Below are 24,126 nucleotides of genomic sequence, written 5' to 3' on the forward strand. Positions count from 1 at the left end.
ACACCTGTGTCAGCGGGTGGATGGGAGGCCAGGTACCGCCCCTCCTAGATCAAGGAAAACCAGCCCTGTCTCTCGTGACCTGGCCGGCTTGGCGGTGACTCCGTTCGGGTGGACCCAGACAAGGCGACCAGCAGAGTGGCACGGGATCTGCAGTGTGTGAGACAAGGTGAGGGCCGCAGGGGACATTGCAGCACTGCTAGCAGAGAGGGTCGCCGTGCTTCCCAGGGCCCCGGGCTGTGCCAAGCACCCTGCACGCACCGGCCCTGAGTCCGGTCCTGACCGCAGCCTCAGGCGGCCTCTGCCCGGGAGCAGCCGTACGGCCTAAGCAAGTGGCCACAACGGACCGCTGAGCCCCTTCACTGAGGTCTGCCGCAGTGTGAAACGGGGGCCGCTGGCTCAGCCCCAGTGTTTCTGTTAATTACAGATTGAAATGATGGTGTTTTGAATACACTGGGTTGAGGAAAATATTAAAATGAATTGCATCTCTTTTTTTTTACTTTTTAAACGTGGCTGCTAGAAAATGTAAACTTAAACTTGGGCGTGGCAGGTTAGGTGGTGACCCTAAGCAGACCCAGGACGAATGTCTCCATGGCCCCGCTCTTCACTCTGATGCTGAAACCAAACTCCGAGGCCGCCGCTCAGATCATCCCCACACGTGATGGGGACCAAACATAAGTGTTACCTGGGGTGCGGTTCCTGGGGAGATGAAATATGTTCCCCTCTTTCTCCAAGGGGGTGCAACTGCGTGTGTGTGTGTTTCTGGAGAAAGAAACTAAGTGTTAGGGCACACCCACAGCGTCTGAGGCCCTCCGCCATGCAGATGGTAGAAGGGGAACTTAAACCCAGGTCTGTCTGCCTCCAAAGACTGGCCTCTTCCCCGAGGCCTCTCCCAGGGCTCCCGTACTCCGCAACCTAGAAGGAGGCTGGGCCCAGCTTGTTTGAAACAGAGTTGAAACCCAGATCCCATGGAAATGGAATGCTGTTGGGTAAAGAGAAAGGCAGGAAGGCCTTCACGCAGCTGGAAGGGCTCTAGGAGATCGTGGGACCCCAAACCCAATTTCACAGGTGAGGAAACCGGGCTTCAGAAAGCCATGCCTCTCCCTCTTGGTTACACAGCTAAGGCCTGAACCGGGACATCTGGGTCAGAGTCTGCTTTACTCTCTGGTCAGTGCGTCATCGGATTTTAATCTGGTTTTTGGAGCCCTGCCTTTCATTCCGGTTGCAGTAGCGGCCTTCAGCTGTGCACATCTGATGCATGTCCTCAGGCCTCAGACCGCCTCCTCCTGTCCTGTGTCCTCCGTCCTTCCCGACCTCTTTCCACCCGTGGCTCAAGCCCTGTGAACGTTTGTGCACTCACTGGCTGGAAATCTCTGTTGGACCCTGGAATTTGAGTATCTAGTTTCCATGCCCATTTTCTGGCTTCCGTACCCCCTTCCTACCCATTTTCGCAAACAATGCCCAATGCCCAGGTCTAAGTAGTTGGGATCATTAGATCTGGGTTTGTAAATCAAGCCTCAAAAACTCTTTACTTGCTTGCAGAAATCAGCGAGGGGCAGTATTTTATTAATCTAATTAGTCTGATTTCTTGATTCCAGAAAGCCTCCCACAGTCCCTGGCATTGTAGGGGTGCTCAGTAAGTGCTTGTGGAATTTCAAGGAACAATCATGATCATACTGACAGCAATAGCTCCCACTGTGTGCCAAGTGTGGGTCTAGCCCTTAGTGTGCTTGTAATCTCCTATGAGGGAGATGTTATGATTAGCCCATTTTATAGATTTGGCTACTGAGGCTTATAGTGGTTAAGTGGTTTTTCAAGTTCATTTAGCTGGTAATTAAAAGAGTTACAGTTAGGTCATTGCTATGTGTGGTTTAGAATTCTAAACTGGAAGGTTTCTGTACTGGTTCTACCGCCAATTCGTTTATGAGTTTTGTTTACACACGCTGCATTCCTAAACCTCGGTTGTCTCACCTGAGAAGCGTGCTGGTTAGATCCACCCAATTTCCATTACAGGCACTTCTCAGTGAGGCTGGATACTACCACCAGGTGACCTACAGCACCATGATTTAGCTAAGAGCATGGTTACTAAATAAGAAAAAAACTATTTGGGGGGCGCCTGGGTGGCTCAGTCGTTAAGCATCTGCCTTCTGCTCAGGGCGTGATCCTAGGAGAGTCCCGCATCGGGCTCCCTGCTCTGCTGGGAGCCTGCTTCTTCCTCTCCCACTCCCCCTGCTTGTGTTCCCTCTCTCGCTGGCTGTCTCTCTCTCTGTCAAATAAATAAAATCTTTAAAAAGAAAAAGAAAAAACTGTTTTCCATTCAGCTTTTAAATAAAAGTTTAAAATTTATCACAATAGCTAATTACAACAGTCCTAACCAGCAACACAAATCATTATATTTAAGTTTCACATGAAATCAAAGTTTTAAACCCAGGTCAATTGGAATGCCTTGCTCCCATTGAATTTGCTGTTATCAGCCATGGCTGACCGTATCCTGAATTTTGGTTCAGGCCAGAGGGACATTCCTTCAATCCATCTGAAGTATCTCCCCCTCCAGTCAAAATCTTCACACCTCTCACCAGCTTCTTAGCAGAAAACCTCAGAGATAGCTATCCTTAGCTGCACATACAGCAATTGCAAAGGCGTATTTTGTGAATTCTTATTAAGGTTTACAAAAACCTCTCCTACAGTCAAGTAAGTATAGGAAACTGTGGTATAAGGAGGTTTCTTCCCCTTAAAGGTTTGGAGAGCTTTCCACAGGCTAATGTGTGTTGTGGATGCAGTTCCTGGAGGTATCTGAGCACAGAACACTGAGGCCAGGGGTGGGGGTGGGGACACATTTCCTGGACTAGCATTCTACGGAATACCTTCTTGTGAAATCCTAATCTAGAAGCTTCCTTCCAGTCCTGCCTCTTTTCTCTTGCAACAAACTACCTCTGATGTGTGTGGGAGGTTTTTTAATAGAAAAATTAAAATGATATTTGTGTTTTGTAGTTTCAATCTGTAGAAACTTCCTGAACCCCAAGCAGAAGCTGCAAGAAACAAAGCAAGAAACAGTGTATTACTGGCTTTCCAGCCCACCTACTAATTATTAGCTGTCTCTTCTTTATTGTTTGATGCTTGTACACATAAGTTAATTTTTTTAAGTTTTCATTTTAATTCCAGTTAACATACAGTGTGATACTAGTTCCAGGTGTACAATATAGTGATTCGACCCTTCCATACAACACCCGGGGCTCATCAGGACAAGCGCCCTCCTTAATCCCCATCACCTGTTTCACCCATCCCCCTGCCCACCTCCCTCTGGTAGCCGTCAGTTTGCTCTCTGTAATTAAGAGTCTGTTTCTTGATTGGTCTCTCTCTCATTTTTTTCCCCTTTGCTTGTTTGTTTCGTTTCTTAAGTTCCACATACAGTGAAATCATATGGTGTTTGTCTTTCTCTGATTGACTTTTTTCACTTAGCACAATACGCTCTAGCTCCATCCATGTTGTTGCAAGATCTTATTATTTTTTATGGCTGAGTAATAGTCCATTGTATATGTGTACCATATCTTCTTTATCCACTCATCAGCAGTCCACAGACACTTGGGCTGCTTCCATATCGGGGCTATTGTGAATAATGTTGCTATAAACATAGAGGTGCACGTATCCCTTTGAATCAGTGTTCTTGTATTCTCTGGGTAAACATCCGGTAGTGCGATTGCTGGATCACAAGGTAGTTCTATTAACTTTTTGAGAAACCTCCGTACCGTTTTCCACAGTGGCTGCACCAATTTGCATTCCCCCCAACAGTGCATGAGCGGTCCTTTTTCTCCACAGCCTCGTCCACACTTGTTGTTTCTTGTGTTATTGATTTTAGCCTTTCTGACAGTGTTGATTTCCGTTTCCCTGATGATGAGTGATGTTGAGCATCTTGTCATGTGTCTGTTGGCCATCTGCGTGTGTTCTTTGGAGAAATATCTGTTCATGTCTTTGCCCACTTTTTAATTGGATTATTATTTTTTGGGTGTTGTGGTTTTTTAAAATTTTTTATTATTATATTTAATTAGCCAACATATAGTACATCATTCGTTTTTGATGTAGCGCTCAACTATTCATTAGGTGCATATTAACACCCAGTGCTCATCACAAAATGTGCCCTCCTTAATACCCACCACCCAGGGTGTTGAGTTTTTTAAGTTGTTTGTGTATCTTGGATAATAGCTTTTATTGGATACATCATTGCAAATATCTTCCCCCGTTCTGTAGGTTGCCTTTTAGTTCTGTTGATTATTTCCTTTGCTGTGCAGAAGCTTTTTATTTTGATGAAGTTTCAATAGTTTATTCTCGCCTTTGTTTCCCTCGCCTCAGGAGACATAGTTAGAAAGAAGTTGCTATGGCCAGTGTCAAAGAAGTTACTGCCTGTGCTCCTTTCTAGGATTTTACAGTTTCAGGTCTCACACTTAGGTCTTTAATCCATTTTGAATTTATGTTTGGGTGTAGTGTAAGAAAGTGGTCCAGTTTCACTCTTTTGCATGTGGCTGTCCAGTTTTCCTAACACCATTTGTTGAAGAGACTGTTCTTTTCCCATTGGATATTCTTTCCTGCTTTGTTGAAGACTAATTGACCGTATAATTGTGGGTATATTTATGCGTTTCCTATTCTGTTCCATTCACCTGTGTCTATTTTTGGGCCAGTACCGTACTGTTTTGATTACTGCAGCTTTGTAATATAACTTGAAGTCCAGAATTATGATGCCTTCAGCTTTGCTTGCTTTTTCAAGATTGCTTTGGCTATTCAGTGTCCTTTATGGTTCTCTACAAATTTTGGGATTGTTCTAGCTCTGTGAAAAATGCTTTTGGTATTTTGATAGGGATTGCATTAAATGTGTAGATTGCTGTGGGTAGTATGGACATTTTAACAATATGTTTTTCCAATCCATGAACATGGAGTATTTTTCTATTTCTTTTTTTTTTTTAAAGATTTTATTTATTTATTTGACAGAGATAGAGACAGCCAGCGAGAGAGGGAACACAAGCAGGGGGAGTGGGAGAGGAAGAAGCAGGCTCATAGCGGAGGAGTCTGACGTGGGGCTCTGATCACGCCCTGAGCCGAAGGCAGACACTTAATCGCTGTGCCACCCAGGCACCCCTATTTTTCCATTTCTTTGTGTCATCTTCAATTTCTTTCTTCAATGTTTGTAGTTTTCAGTGTACAGGTCTTTCACCTCTTTAAGTTCATTCCTAGGTATCTTATTATTTTTGGTGCAATTATAAGTGGGATTGTCTTCTTAATTTCTCTTTCAACTGTTTCATTATTGGTGTATAGAAATGTAACAGATTTCTATACATTGATTTTGTATCCTGCAATTTTACTGTATTCGTTTATCAGTTCTAGCAGTTTTTTGGTGGTCTTTTGGTGTTTTCTATATAGAGAATTATGTCATCTGCAAATAGTAAAAAGTTTTACTTCTTCCTTACAGATTTGGATTCCTTTTATTTCTTGTCTGATTTCTGTGGCTAGGACTTCCAGTACTATCTTAAAAGTGGCAACAGTGGACATCCTTGTCCTGTTCCTAACCTTAGGGGAAAAGCTTTCAGTGTTTCCTCACTAAGGATAACGTTAGCTATGTGTTTTTCATATATGGCCTTTGTTATGTTGAGGTATGTTCCCTCTAAACCTTCTTTGTTGAGGGCTTTTATCATGAATGGTTGTTGTACTTGGTCAAATGCTTTTTCTGCATCTATCAAAATGAGCATATGGTTCTTATCCTTTCTCTTATTGATGTGATGTATCACAGTGATTGATTTGGGAATATTGAACCACCTTGTATCCTGGGAATAAATCCCACTTGATCACAGTGAATATTTTTTTAAGGTACTGTTGAATTCAGTTTGCTAGCATTTTGTTGGGTATTTTTGCATCTATCTTCGTCAGGGATATTGGCCTGTGGTGAGTTTTTTATGTTTTTTTTTTTTTAATGTCTTTATCTGGTTTCAGTATCAGAGTAACGTTGGCACCATAGGATAAATTTGGAAGTTTTCCTTCCTCTTCTATTTTTTGGAATAGTTTGAGAAGAATAGATAGTAACTCTTCCTTAAATGTTTGTTAGAAGCCTGAGACCATCTGGTCCTGGACTTCTGTTTGTTGAGAGTTTTTTGTTTACCAATTCAATTTCTTTGCTAGTAATTGGTCTGTTCACATTTTCTATTTCTTCCTGTTTCAGTTTTGGTAGTTTATATGTTTCTAGGAATTTATCCATTTCTTCCAGGTTGTCCAATATGTTGGCATATCGTTTTTCATAATATTCTCTTACAATTGTTTGCATTTCTATGGTATTGGTTCTTATTTCCCACTCTCATTTGTGACTTTATTTTTTGGGTCCTTTCTCTTTTCTTTTTGATAAGACTGGTTAGGGGTTTATCAATTTCATTAATTTTTTTCAAAGAACCAGCTTCTGGTTTCATTGATCAGTTCTATTGTTTTTTTTAGTTTCTATATCACATGTTTCTGCTCTAATTGCTATTATTTCCTTCCTTCTGTTGGGTTCAGGCTTCATTTGTTGTTCTTTTTCTAACTCTTCCAGGTGTAAGGTTAGGTTGTTTATTTGAGATTTTTCTTGCTTCTTGGGGTAGGCCTGTACCACTATGAACTTCCCTCCTAGGACCACCATTTTTGCTCATCCTAGAGGCTTTGGACTATTGTATTTCCATTTTTATTTGTTTCCATGTACTTTTTTATTTCTTCTTTTATTTCCTGGTTGCCCCATTCATTGGTTAGTAGCATGCTGTTTAACCTCCATGTATTTGTGGTCTTTCCAGATTTTTTCTTATGGTTGATTTTTAGTTTCATAGCATTGTGGTCAGAAAATAAGCATGGTATGGGGCGCCTGGGTGGCACAGCGATTAAGCGTCTGCCTTCGGCTCAGGGCATGATGCCGGCGTTGTGGGATCGAGCCCCACATCAGGCTCCTCCACTATGAGCCTGCTTCTTCCTCTCCTACTCCCCCTGCTGTGTTCCCTCTCTCGCTGGCTGTCTCTGTCTCTGTCGAATAAATAAATAAATAATCTTAAGAAAGAAAGAAAGAAAGAAAGAAAGAAAGAAAGAAAGAAAGAAAGAAAGAAAGAAAGAAAGAAAGAAAGAAAGAAAGAAAGAAAGAAAGAAAGAAAGAAAGAAAGAAAAGAAAAGAAAAGAAAAGAAGCATGGTATGATTTTGATCTTAAATTTGTTGAGGTTTGTTTTGTGGGCTAATATGTGATCTCTTCTGGAGAATGTTCCATGTGCACTTGAAAAGAATGTGTATTGTACTGTTTGAGGCTAGAATATTCTGAATATATCTGTTAAATCCATCTGGTCTGGTGTGTCATTCAAAGCCATTGTTTCTTTGTTGATTTTCTGTTTAGACGATCTGTCCATTGATGTAAGTAGGGTATTAGAGTCCTCTACTATTATTGCATTATTATTGAGTAGTTCCTTTCTGTTTGTTATTAATTGCTTTATGTATTTGGGTACTCCTATGTTGGATGCATAAATATTTGCAATTATTGTGTCTTCTTGTTGGATTGTCCCCTTTATTACCGTATAGTGTCCTTCTTTGTCTCTTGTGACAGTCTTTGTTTTAAAATGTTTTGTCTAAGTATTGCTACTCCAACTTTCTTTCCAGCGACATCTATTTGCATAATAAATGTTTCTCCATCCCTTTACTTTCAACCTGCACACGTCTTTAGATCTAAAATGAGTCTCTTATAGGCAGCATATAGATGGGTCTTGTTTTTTTATCCACTCTGTCACTCGATTTCTTTTGATTGGAGTGTTTAGTACATTTACATTCAAAATTATTATTGATAGGGACACCTGGGTGGCTCAGTCAGTTAAGCCTCTGCCTTCAGCTCAGGTCATGATCCGGGGGTCCTGGGATCTAATCCCACATCAGTCTCCTTGCTCAGCAGGGAGTCTGCTTCTCCCTCTGCCAAAAACAAAAACCAAAATTGTTATTGATAGATATGTATTTATTCCCATTGTCTTCTGGTTGTTGCTGAAGATTTTCTCTGATCCTTTTTTGTCTTTCTCTCACATCTTGCTGATTTTCTTTAGTGATGTATTTGGATTTCATGCTCTTTATTCTTTGCATGTTTATTAGTGGTTTTAGATATACAGTTACTATTAGGTTTGTATATAACCTCTTCTTCAAATAATAGTCTGTATTATGTTGATGGTTCAAGTTTGCACCCATTCTTTTCTCCTCTCCTCCCCACGTTTTAGGTATATGTTATTATATTTTATATCCCTCTTTTTCAAAGATTTTATTTATTAGAGAGAGAGAGCATGAGAGGGGGGAGGGTTAGAGGCAGAGGGAAAAGCAGACTCCCTACCGAACAGAGAGCCTGACGTGGGACTCGATCCCAGGACCCCAAGACCATGACCTGAGCTGAAGGCAGATACTCAACTGACTGAGCCACCCAGGCACGCCTATATTTTATATCCTTTATCTCGTGTGAGTTCCTTGACTGCTTTTTTACAGAAATACTCATTTTACTGCTTTTATGTTTCCTACCCTTATACTTTCATTTTTGGTCTCTCCTTTCCACTCAAAGAGTCCCCTTTAATATTTCTTGCAGGGCTGATTTAGTGGTCATGAACTCCTTTAGTTTTTGTTTATCTGAGAAACTCTTTATCTCTCCTTCTATCCTGAATGACTAGCTATCTCTTCTTAACCATAGTGTTTAACGAGTTTGCTTCCATACAGATCCACAGAAAGAGAGGTAGACTTGCAATATGATGAGAGAACTATTGATGTATCATTCACTTCTTTTTTCTTTATTTAAATGAAGACTTTGTTTTGAAAAACTTAAATAAGGCTAAGTAGAATACTTTCTAGCCACGTCCCAAATGCATTAGGAATGTCAGTGGTGCTTTATGCAGGTGATGTGAAGTTAGAGCTCTTTTCCTGATCTAACAAGACTGGTGAACACGGGAAGTCAGGCAGGAAATCTGAACTCACTGAACACCATTGGGACCGAACCCCAGGTTCCATGCCTGAGTAACTATTCCTGTGGCCCAGGACATCGGCTGGAGGGCAGGTGCCAGGGGAGAAGGAAGAAGGTGACAGTCCACATATTCTGGTTCGGATGGAGCCCTGGACACAAACCAGAATCCAGTCATGACCTCCTAGGAGCCTTGACCCAAGTGTTTATTATCGTTTCTTAGGAAAAGGTTAGGAAACAAATTTGTTTACATGACACATGAATATGAGATTGCTCCGGGGTCTAAGGTTAGAAGCATTGGCAAATCCCATCCAAAGTATTGACTAAATCCACATTTAGAATTCAAGGAGATAAGATGAAACATCGGGTTTCAAAACCTGGTTACTGGTTCAGGCTGTGATTACAAAACTGCAAATTGGCTTTGCAGAGAGAGTGCTGTGAGCAGCCTGATCCCTGAAGCTCTACATCCTGACTCATCCTGGACCTTGTTCCCCACAGAATGGGTCTGCTCCTTCCGCTGGTGCTCTGTGCCCTGGCTGCATGCTGCAGGGCCAGATCTCCAACCGCGCCGCCCCTCCCCTCACCTGTCCATTCCCGTGGCTGCAATGACTCAGATGTTCTGACAGCCGCAGGCTTTGCCCTTCAGGACATCAACAGGGACCGGAAGGATGGCTACGTGCTGAGCCTCAACCGAGTGAGCGATGTCCGCGAACACAGACAGGCAAGTGACGGTCCCCTATCCTGGGCAGGTGCTTACACAAGCTAAGGAGGCCAAGCAGGGGATGGGACCCCAGAGACATGCGTTGACAGGTGCTTTCCATATTGGAAACCCTGCTAAGAACGTTCCTTTCTTCTCTGCAAGGGTGTGCTACGTGTTCTTGTTAGTGTGCTAACAGTTATCCTACTCTGACGTTTGTCTGGGGTCCCCCAGGTTATCCAAAATCTTCAGAAACACCCCAGACTTTGGTTCTGTCATAAAACAGAGACTTTTTGGCCAGCCTTTAGGGGTTTCTGCTTCCTGTGGGGTGCAGTGCATTTCTCAACCCCCTCACACAGGTTGGCCTGGGATCTCTGTTCTATCTCACGCTGGACGTGTTAGAGACGGACTGTCATGTACTCAGCAGAAAGGCGTGGAAGGACTGTGGGGTGAGGCACCTTCATAGATCGGTAAGTGCTTGTGCGAGGGTTCTCTGACCTGGGAGAAGGTTGCTCAATGTGAGCCATCTCTTTAATGTCCTTCATTATAACCTCTCGGGCACGGTGCCCATGTGGTTTTGCCAATGCTGTAGATCAAAGAGTTTAAGCAAAGGCGTTTCTGAGGGTCCCACTGGGAGTCATGACCTTAACATTGAAGTTGCCCCCAAGTTGTTTCCTACCTTCAAGACCCTGAGGCTCTGAGCTAGTGTTTGAGGGGTGAGAAAAAAGAATTGAGATGTAGTGCTCTGGATGTGTGTGTGAGGAAGACTATCGGAGCAAAGGCGAGACAGCTGCTTTATTGGTTTTATTTTGCTTTGTTTCATTGAACACTGATAGGAAATATGAGGCTGGGGAGAGGGAAGGCTTACAGTCTGGAAGCTCCCAGAGGTGTCATGGAAGGATTTCCTGGAATTCTAGAACCTAAAAGTCCTCAGGATTCAACCTTTTAAAGGCGACTATTGAAGAAGCTTGAAAATAACATTGTCAACTATCTTTTGATTCCCAATTATCCTGAGGTTATATCCATTAATTGATACGAAACTTTACATTTTGAGTGCAGAACTGTGTTTAGAAGTAAACTATTTGATCGATATATCTTTTTTAATCATTTAACCAAATCTGTCAAATTACACCTATCTGGTTTTGAAGAGCAAAGAGTGTCCTTACCCTGTTGTGAATATTTGTTAAGGTGACACTAGCTGCTATAATATATATACCCTAAAAAATGTATACTGATTCCAACATGATAGAAGTCTATTTCTCACTCTTGTAAAGTTCAAAATAGAAATTCCTGATCAGGGGCGCCTGGGTGGCACAGCGGTTGGGCGTCTGCCTTCGGCTCAGGGCGTGATCCCGGCGTTCTGGGATCGAGCCCCATGTCAGGCTTCTCCGCTGGGAGCCTGCTTCTTCCTCTCCCACTCCCCCTGCTTGCGTTCCCTCTCTCGCTGGCTGTCTCTATCTCTGTCGAATAAATAAATACAATCTTTAAAAAAAAAAAAAAAAGAAATTCCTGATCAAGAGGGGGCTTTCCTCCAGAAGTGATACAGAGACCCAAGTTCCCTCTCCATTGTGGTTCTAGACTGCCACCTTCAACTCGTGCTTTCTCTGACCGCCGTGCTGATTTGCATCAGGCTAGGGAAAGAGAAAGAACATGGCGGACAGGTCACATGTGAGAAAACTTCATGGGCCACTTGGAAATGGTTGCAATCACTTCTGCTCACCTTCCTGTGGTTGCAGCTCAGTTATACCCAGTCACACCTAATCTGGAAGGAGGCTGGGAAGTGTAGACTAGGTGCGTTTCAGAAGAAGCGTGACCTATTTGTTGATTTGCTGGCAGTTTCTCACACCCCAAACTGCTAACACTGACCTTAGTTTTTCATTATTTAAAAAGAAAATGTCCGGGGGCCCCTGGGTGACACAGTGAGTTAAGCATCCGACTCTTGGTTTCAGCTCAGGTCGGTGATCTCAGGGCTGTGAGATCGAGCCCCAAGTCAGGCTCCGTGCTCAGCGTGGAGTCTGCTTGAGATTCTCTCTCCCTCTCCCTCTGCCCTTCCTCTCTCTCAAGTAAATAAATCTTTAAAACTAAATGTCCAATCTAATTTTGGAGATATTTTTAAAAGACAGAGTTTGTTCCACCATCTCATAAAATGTGTGTGTTTGTTCCAGGTTTATGGTCAATGCAAAGCATTATTTTATGTTAACAAGCCAGCAAGGGTTGTCTACTTACCTGCTTATAACTGCACTCTTCGCCCAGGTAAGAGAGCGCTCTGATTTTGTTCGTTTTAATAAAATATGGAAAAAGAGCATTAAATAGGGCTATGCCTAGAGTATATAGGATTCTCCCAGCCTTACTGCCTATTCATACCAAGGCCATGTTCTTATACCCAGTGTTTGCCCCTCCTGTGATGTTCAACCTGTACTGCTCCTCTTCCCACAAGGAATCTTCTTTAAAAACCTGCTTAAATCCTTTATTATAGAGGGCTGCATTAAATCCTAAATTTTCAGTCTGACGTAAATGGCTTAATCTCTACTCTGGTCCCCAGGCTCCCTTTCTAGCTCTCTCTGATGTTATTTCCCAGACTACACCAACTCCTCACTTTCTGCAACTGGACGAATGCTTTGCTATTTTCCGAACACACATTGAACTTTCCAATCTCCATATCTACTGTTGGCCTCCTTCTCCCCTGAGGATGCCCTCGCCTGACACCCTCTGCCCTTAGAACTTACATTCTTTGAGGACCCCTGCCAATGCTGCTGCTTCTACCATGTTCTCCATTCCAGAAAGGAAAGGTGTTCATCTGTTCTCACTCCTATACAACTTTAGCCTAACCACAGAACAGAGACAACGTGATGCCTCGATTTGGGTTTATCTTCTATCAAGCAGAACATGTGTTCTTTCTGCCTGTCTGCCAAAGCCCTCCCTCCATTCCTATTAAGTGTAAGGAGTCCATAGTATGGTTGAATAAATGAACTAAGAATGAGGCTGAAACTAATGATATTTCAAATATGCACGTGCATTCGTGCTGGATCCTTCTTTGGAAAGCAAGCATCCAAGGCATGGGAAGATAGGATGTGACTACTCGTCAAACTGTATGTGAATGTGACCCCCCTGGTGGATCTTGTTCAAGTGCAGATTGTGATTCTAGAGGTGTGGGGTGTGGCCTGAAAGTCTGCCTTTCTAATAAGCTCCAGGAGATAACAGAGTCACTGGTTCCTTTGGGAAATAAAGCAACAAAGTGAGTATTTTATTAGCCGCAGTTTAAGCTTCCTGGTTGCGAAGATGAGTCTTACATAAATAGTCCAGAGAACAACCAACAAGACAGATTGGAATTTAAAGGGAAGTCATAGGTGTCAGAGATATGGGAGGTCAGGAAGTGACTTGTGGGGACAATGGCGCCAGGAGTGACAAGCTATGGAAACTGCCTCACAGTATGCCCAAATACATGCAAATAAACACGCAGTTGATCAAAACAATATATTTGCTCCACAGAAATGACTTCCGGAAAAGTTCCCCAGCCTTTCATGCGAGTTTTGCCACCCCCAGGCCCTCACAATCAGAAATGCTCGCTATACCTTTAGCACGATTATTCTATCCAGTCACACAGTGATTTGACCAATATTTGTTTTCTGGCTCTCTTGTATTTTCTAACTCGGGAGGGTATGCTTATCTTCTGTATGTCATTCAACAAGCATTTGCTAAGCGCTTACAATGCATTAGACATTATGTTAGGTGTTGGGGACAAAAAGGTAAATAAGACGTGACACTAATGAAATCCCAACATTTTAAGACACTCAGTCTGCCTGACAGAGGCAACGATGGTGGAAGATACTGAGCTAACTGGGGGAAAGCTTTTATATCAATATAACACACATATGTTTTTGAACACAATTCCTTGGGTAAATACCTTTGTGTGAGGTGAAAAAAATCTTTTTTTTTTTTTTTAATGAAAGTAGTACAGAGCCATTGCAGAAAACTCTCTGCTGACAGCTTTCTTTCTAGGTAATGCCTTTTCCACTCCATCCCTGCCGAATGATTTTTTTTTTAAATCTCTGGCTCTGTTGTGGTCATATGACTTATGGGATTAAAAATAATTAAGGAGGGGCGCCTGGGTGGCACAGCGGTTGGGTGTCTGCCTTCAGCTCAGGGCGTGATCCCGGCGTTATGGGATCAAGCCCCACATCAGGCTCCTCCGCTATGAGCCTGCTTCTTCCTCTCCCACTCCCCCTGCTTGTGTTCCCTCTCTCGCTGGCTGTCTCTCTCTCTGTCAAATAAATAAATAAAATCTTTTTAAAAAATCATTAAGGAGTTTCATTTTTAAACTTCTCTCTTTGGCGTTAACAGTTTCTCGAAGAAGGATTCACAGAATGTGCCCTGACTGCCCCAGCCCCAGCGCCACTGACTTGTCAGATCCCAGCGTTCTGGAAGCTGCCCTTGAGTCTCTTGCAAAATACAACAGTGAGAGCACCTCAAAGCAGTATTCTCTCGTCCAAGTCATCCAGGCTTCTAGCCAGGTGAGGCTGAAGTGTCATTACACCAACAATGTGTCTCATAACTGTTACTGACAGTTCCCAAGCTGAGAGGTGAGCATCAAGGCACTCCTTTTGATTCGAACTGAAAAGCCTTTTCTTTATTCCCTACTTGGGTAGACCTGATGTACATTCGGTCGTGTTTCAGTGTCTGAGATACGCCATGGGATTTCCACCAGAGCTGTGGGACTCCATTTTACTTCCTTGGCCTTAAGCTGAGAAGGGAAATAGACTCACAGTCTCCTTGGTTATTCTACTTAGGTTCACTATTTGCTGCTGCATTTTCTTATTTAATTGACCGTGGACCATTTAGCAAGTCAATTTCTGCTTCATCTTAAGGCCTGGAATGGATCGTGAGTTTTACAGATTAGGGAAAATGGAGGCTCATTCATGTTTGGGTGATGTTGAATCTATTATATAGGGAAGAGCTAAACTAAAAACAAATCTACAGGAGGAAAAATCAGCTCACCCAAGGGAAGGTTTTTAGAGCCCTTTCAAATCCTTAAGAAGGGAAGAAAAGTATGGTGATCGTTTTTTAAATAACAAAATCACAACCCATGCTTTGGTCTTGATGGGGAGTACAAGGAGAGCAGAAGACCTGTGCTGACAATGATTTTCACTGAGGACGTTTGGTTCTCGTAAATAAAATGCTGCCAAACCTGAATCATTTCTCCGCATGGTAAGATTTCATTTTTATTTCTCAACTCTCGTCTCATACCAGTGGGTGGTTGGCCCTTCCTACTTCGTGGAATACTTAATCAAAGAGTCACCATGTACCAAATCCCAGGCCAGCAGCTGTGCACTTCAGCCCCCTGACTCTGCAGTAAGTATTCCTGAACGTCTTCCTAATTTAAGGTTTGTGATCATGAGTCATCCATATGTACTTACTGAGCATAAATTATTACATCAGGTGTTGTAAGGCATGAGATGCTTTTCTGTCCCTTAAGGAACAACTGACTAAGTAGAGACTGTGAGGGCTCAGATGCAATAATAAAGGATTTTATTTTATCATAATTGTGATTTTTCATCCATAATATGATACCTTTGGGGAAAAAATGATCATAGGACACTGTGAAACATAGAGGGATCTTCTCAGTGGTTTGTGATGGTCCTGTTTCTATGTGAACAAATCCAGCTACAGTTGGAATACAGCATGGGATGCCATTCCTGGGACCACTCTGTAAGAAGGACAAGGAAGTCCAACAGGCCTTCTTGCAAAGAATGCGTCCAAGACGGACAGGGCACCTTGAAACCATCGGAAACACAGGGGGTGGCAAATGTTGAATGACACAATGTATTGTAACATAATCAGACAAAGTAAGTCAAAAGGCTGTTTTCTCCTTACTTATGCCGACGGCTTTATTAAGATAATTTACACATCATAAAATTCACCCTTTAAGATATAAGATCCAGTGGGTTTTTTACTATATTCCCAGAGTCGTGCCACCATCACCGCTATCTAATTTTAGAATATTTTCATCAGCCCAAAAAGAAACCCCTTACCAATTAGCAGTTGTTCCCCTGACCCCTCACACAAGCCCCCAGAGAACGCTAATCTACTTGTTGTCTCGATGACTTTGTCTTCTTCTGGACATTTCGTATAATGGAATCATGCTGTGTAGGGCCCTTTGTGTCTGCTTTTTTTTCACTTAACATAATGTTTTCAAGGCTTATCTGTGTGGTAGCCTGTATCAGTGCTGCATTCCCATTTATGGCCAGATAATATTTCATTGCGTGGGTGTACCATGTACTGTTTCTTCATCCATTAGTCAATGGGTAACTGGGTTGCTTCCCTGTGTGAGCTATTATAAATGATGGTGCTAGGAGCATTTGTATACAAGTTTTTATGTACACTGTGTTTTCGTTTCTCCTGGATATATAGTTCGAAGTGAGATTGCTGGGTCACACTTTATGTTTAACCTTTTGACTCACTGCCAAACTGTTTTCCAAAGTGACTGCACCAGCTCTAGAATTCCATCTACAAAGTATGAGGGTTTCAGTTTCTCCACCTTTTTGCTCATACTTATTATTATCATTATCTGTCTTTTTTATTATAGCTATCTTATTGAGTATGAAGTGGTATCTCATTTTGGTTGTTACTTGCATTTTCCTCAGGGCTAATGATGTTAAGCATCTTTCAATGTACTTACTGGCCATTATCGTGTATATATTCTTTGGAGAAATGTCTCTTCAGATCCTTTGCCCATTTTATTTTTTTTTATTTTATTTTTTTTAAAGGTTTTATTTATTTATTCGACAGAGAGAGACAGCCAGCGAGAGAGGGAACACAAGCAGGGGGAGTGGGAGAGGAAGAAGCAGGCTCCCAGCGGAGGAGCCCGATGTGGGACTCGATCCCATAACGCCGGGATCACGCCCTGAGCCGAAGGCACACGCTTAACCGCTGTGCCACCCAGGCGCCCCACCTTTGCCCATTTTAAAATGGGATTATGTATTTTCTTATTGTTGAATTGTAGGAGTTCTTTACATATTCTAGATACAATCCCTTACATACATGATTGCAAATATTTTCTCTCATTCTCCGGGTTGTCTATTCATTTTTTAAATGATGTTCTTTGAAGTACAAACGTTTTTAATTTCCATGAAGTTCCTTTTATTTATTTTTGTTGTCATTGAATGTACATTTGGAGTCATCTCTAAGAAATCATTGCCTAATCCAAGATCACTAAGATTTATTCCTACGTATTCTTCGAAGAGTTTTGTACTTTTAGCTCTTGCGTTTAGGTTTGTGACCCATATTAAGTTAATTTTTGTATATTGTGTGAGGCAGAAGGTTCAACTTCATTCTTTTGCATGGGGATGTGCATTTGTCCTAGAGTTATTTACTGAAAAAAGTAATCATTTCCCCCCGTTTAAGTGTCTTGGCATACTTCTTGAAGATCACTTGGCCATAAATGTCAAGGTTTATTTCTGCACTCTCAATTTTATTCCATGGATCTATATACTTATTCTTATACCACGACTTCCCTATCTTGAATACTATAGCTTTGTAGTTAATTGTGAAATGAGGAAGTGTGAGTCCTCTTATTTTAGTCTTTTTATTCAAGATTATTGGGATATTCTGGATCCCTTGCATTTTCATAAAAATTTTAGGATAAGCTTGTCATTTTCTACTTTTAAAAAAGGCAGTTAGAAGTGTGATAAGAATTGCACTGAATCTGTAGACCAATGTGGGACATACTGTCATCTTAATAATATTAAGTCTTTCAGCCCATGAATATGGTTTGTCTTTCTTTTTTTTTTTTTAGGACTCACTTAATTTCCTTCCACAATGTTTTGTAGTTTTCAATCTTCAATACTCACTTATTTGCATATCTAAATATTTTATTCTCTTTGATGCTAAAATAATGTATTTGTTTCCTTAATTTTATTTTTGAATTGTTTCCTGCAAGTGTATAGGAATACAATTGATTTTTGTATATTGATCTTATATCTTAGAACCTTGCTGGACTCATTTACTAGTTCTAATAGTTTTCTAGTAGATGCCTTAGGATTTTCTACATACAAGATCGTGTCATCTGCAATTAGAGATAGGTTTACTTCTTCCTTTCCAATCTGCATGCCTTTTAATTCTTTTTCTTGCCTAATTTCCCTGGCTAGAACTTCTGTTACAATATTGAACAGAAGTGGGAAGAGTAGACATCCTTATCTTATTCCTGGGGAAAACATTGAGTATTTCAAGATTGAGTATGATGTTAACTATAGGTTTTTCGTGGATGCCCTCTATTAAGTTGAAAAAGTTCTATTCCTAATTTCTGAATTTTTTTAAATCAAGAAACAGTGTTAGACTTCATCAAATGCTTTTTCTGAGTTAATGAGATAACCATGGTTTTTTTCTCCTTTAATCTATCATTATCGTATATAACAATGATTGGCTTTTGCATGTTAAAACAATCTTGCACTTCAGGGACGAATCCTAATTCATCATGGTATGTAATCCTTTTTATGTGTTGCTGAATTCAATTTGTCAGTATTTTTTACAAGATTTTCTATTTATATTCATAAGAGATATTAATCTATTGTTTTCTTGTATTGTCTCTGCCTGAGTTTCATATTGGCCTCATAGAATGAGTTGGGAAAATTTCCCTCCTCTTCTATTTTATGTTGGAAGAGTTCGTTAAGGATTGGTGTTCATTCTTCTTTAAATGTTTGGTAGAATTCACCATAGGCCTGAGCTTGTCTTTGTGAGTTTGGGGTTTTAAAAAAATTATTAATAATTCAATCTCCTTACTTGTTATAGTTCTATTCAGATTTTCTGTTTCTTCTTAAGTTTGGTAGTTTGTGTCTTCCTAGGGATCTGTCCATTTCATCCAAGTTACCTAATTTCTCAGCATACAGGAAGATGTTCATAGTATTCCTTTCTTATTTCTCAAAGATTGGAAGTGGTGTCCCTTCTTTAATTCCAAATTTAGTAATATGAGTCATTTTTTTCTTGGTCAGTCTAGCTGAAGTTTGTCAATTTTGTTGTTTTGTTGTTTCAAATAATCAACTTTCAGGTTTATTTCCCATTTTTGTGATTATCTAATTCATTTATTTCCTCTCTGCTCTTTATTATGGCCTTCACCTTGCTTGCTTTGGGATGAGTTTGGTTTTTGTTGTTGTTGTTGTTGTTGTTTTTCTGTTTCTTAAGGTAGAAGATTATATAAATGATTTGTTATCATGTTTTTTTTCTTTTTTTTTCCTTTTTAAAGATTTTATTCATTTTTTTAAATTAACATATAATGTATTATTTGTTTCAGGGGTATAGGTCTGTGATTCATCAGTCTTACACAATACACAGCGTTCATCAATATTTTTTCTTTTTCAACAATAACATTTACTCCCCTCTTTGTGGTTCACCCTAGATTCAGCATGAATTAGAGTAGCTCAGCAAATCCTAGTCAGAGTGGAAGTAGCCAGGCTCTACTTGGCACAGATAACTGCAGTCTCTCCAGAAGGTTCTCTTAGAGAGTGTCCCCTATATGATTTGGTGATGAATTGGAGAAGGGAGAGGCTGAAGCACCATTCTCCAAGGACTTCCTACATTAATGGATTTTCTCATCTTAAGGAATTTCAAATCTTCTCTTTATATAGTCTGGACATGGGTGATAGAGTAATATTCAGGCAATCCGTTTAGACACATTTTAGTAAATTCCCTGTAAATGTTCTTAAGAGTTCTTCTTTAGAAATTGAGACATTTTATTACAATAGTCTACTTGCACTCGAATATATGTATACTCTATGACTCTAAAATTCCTCTTCTAGGAATTTACCCTAAGAAAGTAACTGAGAACTTGTTAAATAATGCAGAGGAATGTTAGCTAGTGATTATAAAGAAGATCATAGAAGACTATTTAATGTCATTAAAGGATTTTCACACTATATTATGAAGTTAGAGGAGAGAGTTATAAAATATGTAATATAATCTGATCTATCTAGAAGAAAAATATATATGCATAAGAAAAAAGGTTAGAAGAAAAATCAAATCTTTGTGGGAAACAGGTAACTTTCATGCAATTACAGGCCTTCTTTTGTTTATCCATATTCTAAATAACTATTTATAACATTTGTATTAAGAAAACAAAATTATTTCTAAATAAAGTTGAAGGAGCTGAGAGGAATTTTATCTGAGAAAACTCAGGGGAAAATACATAGAAGTCCACTACTATGTGAGAGGTGAGAACAGGTTTTAAATTGACCCATGGGGAGAAGTAAGACCAAGAGGTAGATGTTCTATAGACCCAGATTTCTGCTCAAGACAAATAATTTTCTAATGGTTTGTTCCTCAAGAAATCCTGAGTTTAGAGGCCCCTGGATGGCTCAGTCAATTAGGCAACTAACTCTTGATCTCAGCTCAGGTCTCGATCTCATGGTCGTGAGTTTAAGTCTGGCATTGGGCTCTGCCCTGGGCATGGAGCCTACTTTAAAAAATAAAAATAAATTTAAAAAGTAAATCCTGAGTTTCACATCATCAGAGGAAATTTAGCCTAGTTTGGGTGATTATTTGATAAAAATGATCTAGAAAGAATTGGCTCAGAGCCTACCCATAACATGGTAGGAACATAAAAATGTTGATTGACTGTGTGTCTACACAAGCAGAAAGCAAGTTGATTTCCATTTATAATCACTGATAATCATAATACTCACAGGATGTTGTGTTTTCTCTGTCTTTAGCCTGTTGGTCTTTGCAAAGGTTCTCTGATTAAAGCAGGAATAGAAAAGTTTGTCTCCGTGACTTGTGACTTCTTTGAACAACAGGTATTTTTCAATTTAATTGTTTGTCTTCTCATGAAAAGGAGAGCAGATAATCTAAATCCGAACCGCCCTCTCCCTTTAATTTCCTAAAATCCATGATCCCCACTTTATTCAGGCTGCCCCAAGGTCACAACCTCAGGTTGGCTGGTTAAAGACTGGTCATACTTTTTTTTTTTTTTCCAGTCACAATGTGTTAGTAAGACTCCTTCAGGAACAAAGATATCCTAGCTCGGATGGCCCAGGCCTCTGAAACATTAAACCCAGTGTCCCAAAGACCCTTACCCTTTCCAGAAGTATTTATTGAGTGTTTACTATGAGGCAGCCAGCTATAGTTGAGAGGGTGATTGAGAAAGGCCACCTTGTCCCGGGCCTGCTCTGGCACCTGTGAGGTGTGTGACTCTGGGCAAGTTGTACCTCTCTGAGTCTTGGTTGCCTGGTCTGTAAAATGCGGTTGCAACACCCACTTTGTTCAGATTCCAGTGGGAAACAAGGAGAGGAACTGGATGAAGGGCCCTGCATGGGGCCTGGCAATGAATAAGCAATGAATCAGGGTGGCTGTGGTTACTCTGCCGGGAGCACGGTGACAGTGCCCCAGGGACTTGGAAGAAGCCATTTCACCTCTCCCAACCACTGTTCAGCTCTGCATTTCTGAGACTTGCAGTCAAGCTTCCATTGTCTGCTTTTGCTTCTTAACCCTCTAACGAGAGGTTCATCCCTCTAGCTGGTCTCGCTTTGAGACATTCCATCAGTAAGTCCCAGAACAGCTTAGCTTGGTCCTAGCAAAGGCAGGAGTTTTTCCGGGGGATGTTCTCTTATTTGAAAATGTTCTTATTTCAGGTTCCTGCCCCCGGAGGAGAAGACCCCGCTGCTAACCAGGGCCCTGCGCACCTCCCCGGGGTGGAAGAGTCCCAGCAGAAAATCATAGCCCCGACTCCCAACTCGCCCCCCAAAGCTGTGCCTAAAGGATCTGTCCAATGCCTCCCGGACTTGGATGATGAGAAGAAGCCCGAGGATGCTCAGGAAAACAGCCCTGTTGAGGCCTTCCCTGTGAAGCTGGATCTCACCACAGATCCTCGGGGAGAAAGCCTGGATGTTTCCTTCCTTTTCCTGGGGCCTATGGAGGAGAAGCTGCTTGTCCTTCCTTTTCCCAAGGAAGAACAACGTTCTGCTAAGTGCCCAGGACCAGCCCAGCAGGACAACCCTCTTATTCTCCCACCATGAGAACCACATAGAGAATTTCATGGGGGTACAGTGCCCTGCAGGAGAAGAGAGGTGCTGGGGAAGGGGGACAGAGAGCTCGAATGTAGAGAGTGCCTAATAAAGTAGGTCTTTTGACTCTTCTTGGTCTCATCATGTTATCTGGAAGTATAAGTAATAAGACTACACTGTCTACTTGTACATGGGGCTGCGTGTCTTCTGAACCAGCCAAGGCCTCATACCACGGACAGAGGCTCTCTGCCTCCCCTGTCTTCAACCTCTCCCTTTGCAATCTTACTGACTTTTTGCTAAGTCTCTGATATAGGGCCTGCCATACTTAGGAATGTCCTCTTCTTTCTGGGCAAGAGCTCACTATGATTCTTTTAATCAAAATAAAATGAAAATTGAAGGATATAAAGAGACTAAGGTTCATGGAGTGTCATTCTCCCTTTATTCCGTAATTATTTCAACACCAAGTATTGGTCAGATATTGTCTACACAGCCTTCAACCTGAGGGTGGAATTTTGTGGTTTTTTTCCTGACCTGTCTGAATAGTCTCTGAATCCCAGAACTTGATAAACTCACCTATCGATAGGAGCAGTGGGAAGAGACAGTAGCCTGCGGCCTGTGGCTGAGCCTGGGGAGAACCAAACATTGCTTCAAGCTGGGGAGCTTTCTGGCTTCTACAATAGTTTTGCTCAGAGTAGAAATTAAGAGCCTGATAACATTCATTCCCAATTTTTTTCACTTAAAAAAGAATATATATGTATATAATATATATTATACACGTGTGTTTGTGTATATATATTTACACAAATATATGTAATACATTCATATACATATACACACATATCTTTTGAAATTTGACAGGTGTCATGGGTTGAATTGCTTCCCCAAAATTCATATACTGAAGTCCTAACCCCCAGGACCTCAGAATGCAGTTGTATTTGGATATAGGTTTTTAAAAAGGTAATTAACCCAGAATGAAATCATTAGTGTGGGCCCAGATGGGCCCATGGACACAGAGGAGCACAGAAGCAAGACCATGTGGGGACACAGAGAGAAGGTGGCCAAGGAGAGAGGCCTCAGAAGAAAGTAACCTGCTGACACCCTCATCTTGGACTTCTAGCCTCCAGGATTGTGAGAAAATTAATTTCTGTTGTTTCAACCACTCAGTTTATGGTACTTTCTATGGCAGCCCTAGCACGCTAGAACAACAGGGAATTTGCAGATGTAATATTGTGCTCCGACCCAGTAGCTGTTTCTTAGAAGAGGCACAGAGGCCTTGACAGCATTTGTTTAAGAGCAGAAGACAAGATTCACACTGTTACTCTTAGCTGCTTCCTACAGGAAGGGAAAATGATTAAGGGGCGTCATGCAAAGTGTTAGACCCTGTCTCACTCAGAGTCTAGCAAGAAACACAATGCCTCACTAGCACTGTATTGACCTTGAAGGTTCAATGAAGGAAGGGGAAGAGAACACACGGCTTGCGTGAGCACACTGAAATCTCAGCAAAACGGTAGGAAAAGCTTATCCTCATCCTGGGAGCCTCCCACGCCCTGCTTTTCCCTCCACCAGCATTTAGCTCCCCCACAGACACTGGGTATTGGGTGTGGCCAGTACGGCAAGGACAGAAGCCTTAATTAAGGAGCTCAGCTCATTGAAACATAGAAGTTTTTGTGTTCATCTATAGCCTTCTCCCTACGCCACCCCAGGTTCGAGCCCCATAGTAACACCTTGGCCAGATTCCATACTATTCCTGTCATTCTAAATTTCACTGAAGAAGTCCTATTTCGGTATTCAAAAGCTAGCGTCGCTAACACTAAAAGTTCAGTAACAAGCACAATGCAAAGGTGTGTCTTCCATGTTTAGCTCTTGCTAAGCCAACCTGTGACTCTGGGAAGTGAGGCCTGCTGTTCATATACCCTCCCCTTTCCTTCTCTCTTCCAACCTTTCCCTCCCTTTGGGGTCTGTTTAGAGCCCAGTGGTTCTCAACTGTGGATGTATATTGGAATCACCTGGATGTTTCAAAGTACCAATACCTGGGTCCACCCCCAGAGATCCTGATTTAATTGCTCTGGGGAGAGGCCTACACGTACGGATTTTAGAAAGCTCCTCACTGCTATGGCCTTTGCAGACACTCACTGCAGAGAGAGCAGGAAGTGGGAGTTACTGTGCAAGGGACTGGTCACGGGAGGGAAACTGGGCTGATTCCTTCTGGTCCTTTCTGATGCTGGTTGCTACTGGTGAGAAGAGTTCACACAGGTATATTGTTTCTCTAGAAGGGTGGGGGTGGGGTATACGCTTAATCCCAGGTCTGCCCCCCATGCTGAGCCCCACCTTGGTATAGTCCTCCTAACCCCCTTTCTGGGATGGGCATCAAATTGCTTGACTCCTACCCTCACCACCATTCTCTTCCACATAAACTAATTATCTTTAGAACACTTAGGGGGCCACAGAGAACCGGAATGGCATGGGGTCCCCCCAACTTCTTCTC

At 41.7% G+C, this 24,126-nt stretch overlaps 1 protein-coding gene across 1 annotated transcript; it reads left to right on the forward strand.

Annotated features, from left to right (window-relative positions):
- Positions 1-9,367: 9,367 nt before the first annotated feature.
- On the forward strand, positions 9,368-21,772 carry FETUB (fetuin B). Its single transcript, XM_045811252.2, has 7 exons — positions 9,368-9,678; positions 10,014-10,124; positions 11,820-11,907; positions 13,996-14,165; positions 14,902-15,003; positions 20,352-20,435; positions 21,270-21,772. Exons 1-7 carry the CDS (start codon positions 9,457-9,459, stop codon positions 21,651-21,653), a joined length of 1,161 nt encoding a protein of 386 aa, XP_045667208.2. The 5' UTR covers positions 9,368-9,456; the 3' UTR covers positions 21,654-21,772.
- The last annotated feature ends 2,354 nt before the right edge of the window (positions 21,773-24,126 follow it).

The sequence above is a fragment of the Ursus americanus genome, chromosome 4, assembly GCF_024610735.1.
Source record: "Ursus americanus isolate L20-20 chromosome 4, mUrsAme1.1.p, whole genome shotgun sequence".
Classification (NCBI taxonomy): domain Eukaryota; kingdom Metazoa; phylum Chordata; class Mammalia; order Carnivora; family Ursidae; genus Ursus; species Ursus americanus.

What these genes read in the sequence shown, in the direction of transcription:
- FETUB (XM_045811252.2), top strand. Translation starts at nt 9,457, where the DNA reads ATGGGTCTGCTCCTTCCGCTGGTGCTCTGTGCCCTGGCTGCATGCTGC. An exon ending in ATGTCCGCGAACACAGACAG is followed by an intron (nt 9,679 to 10,013) that starts GCAAGTGACGGT and finishes CCCCTCACACAG; the next exon opens with GTTGGCCTGGGATCTCTGTT. An exon ending in TCATCCAGGCTTCTAGCCAG is followed by an intron (nt 14,166 to 14,901) that starts GTGAGGCTGAAG and finishes GTCTCATACCAG; the next exon opens with TGGGTGGTTGGCCCTTCCTA.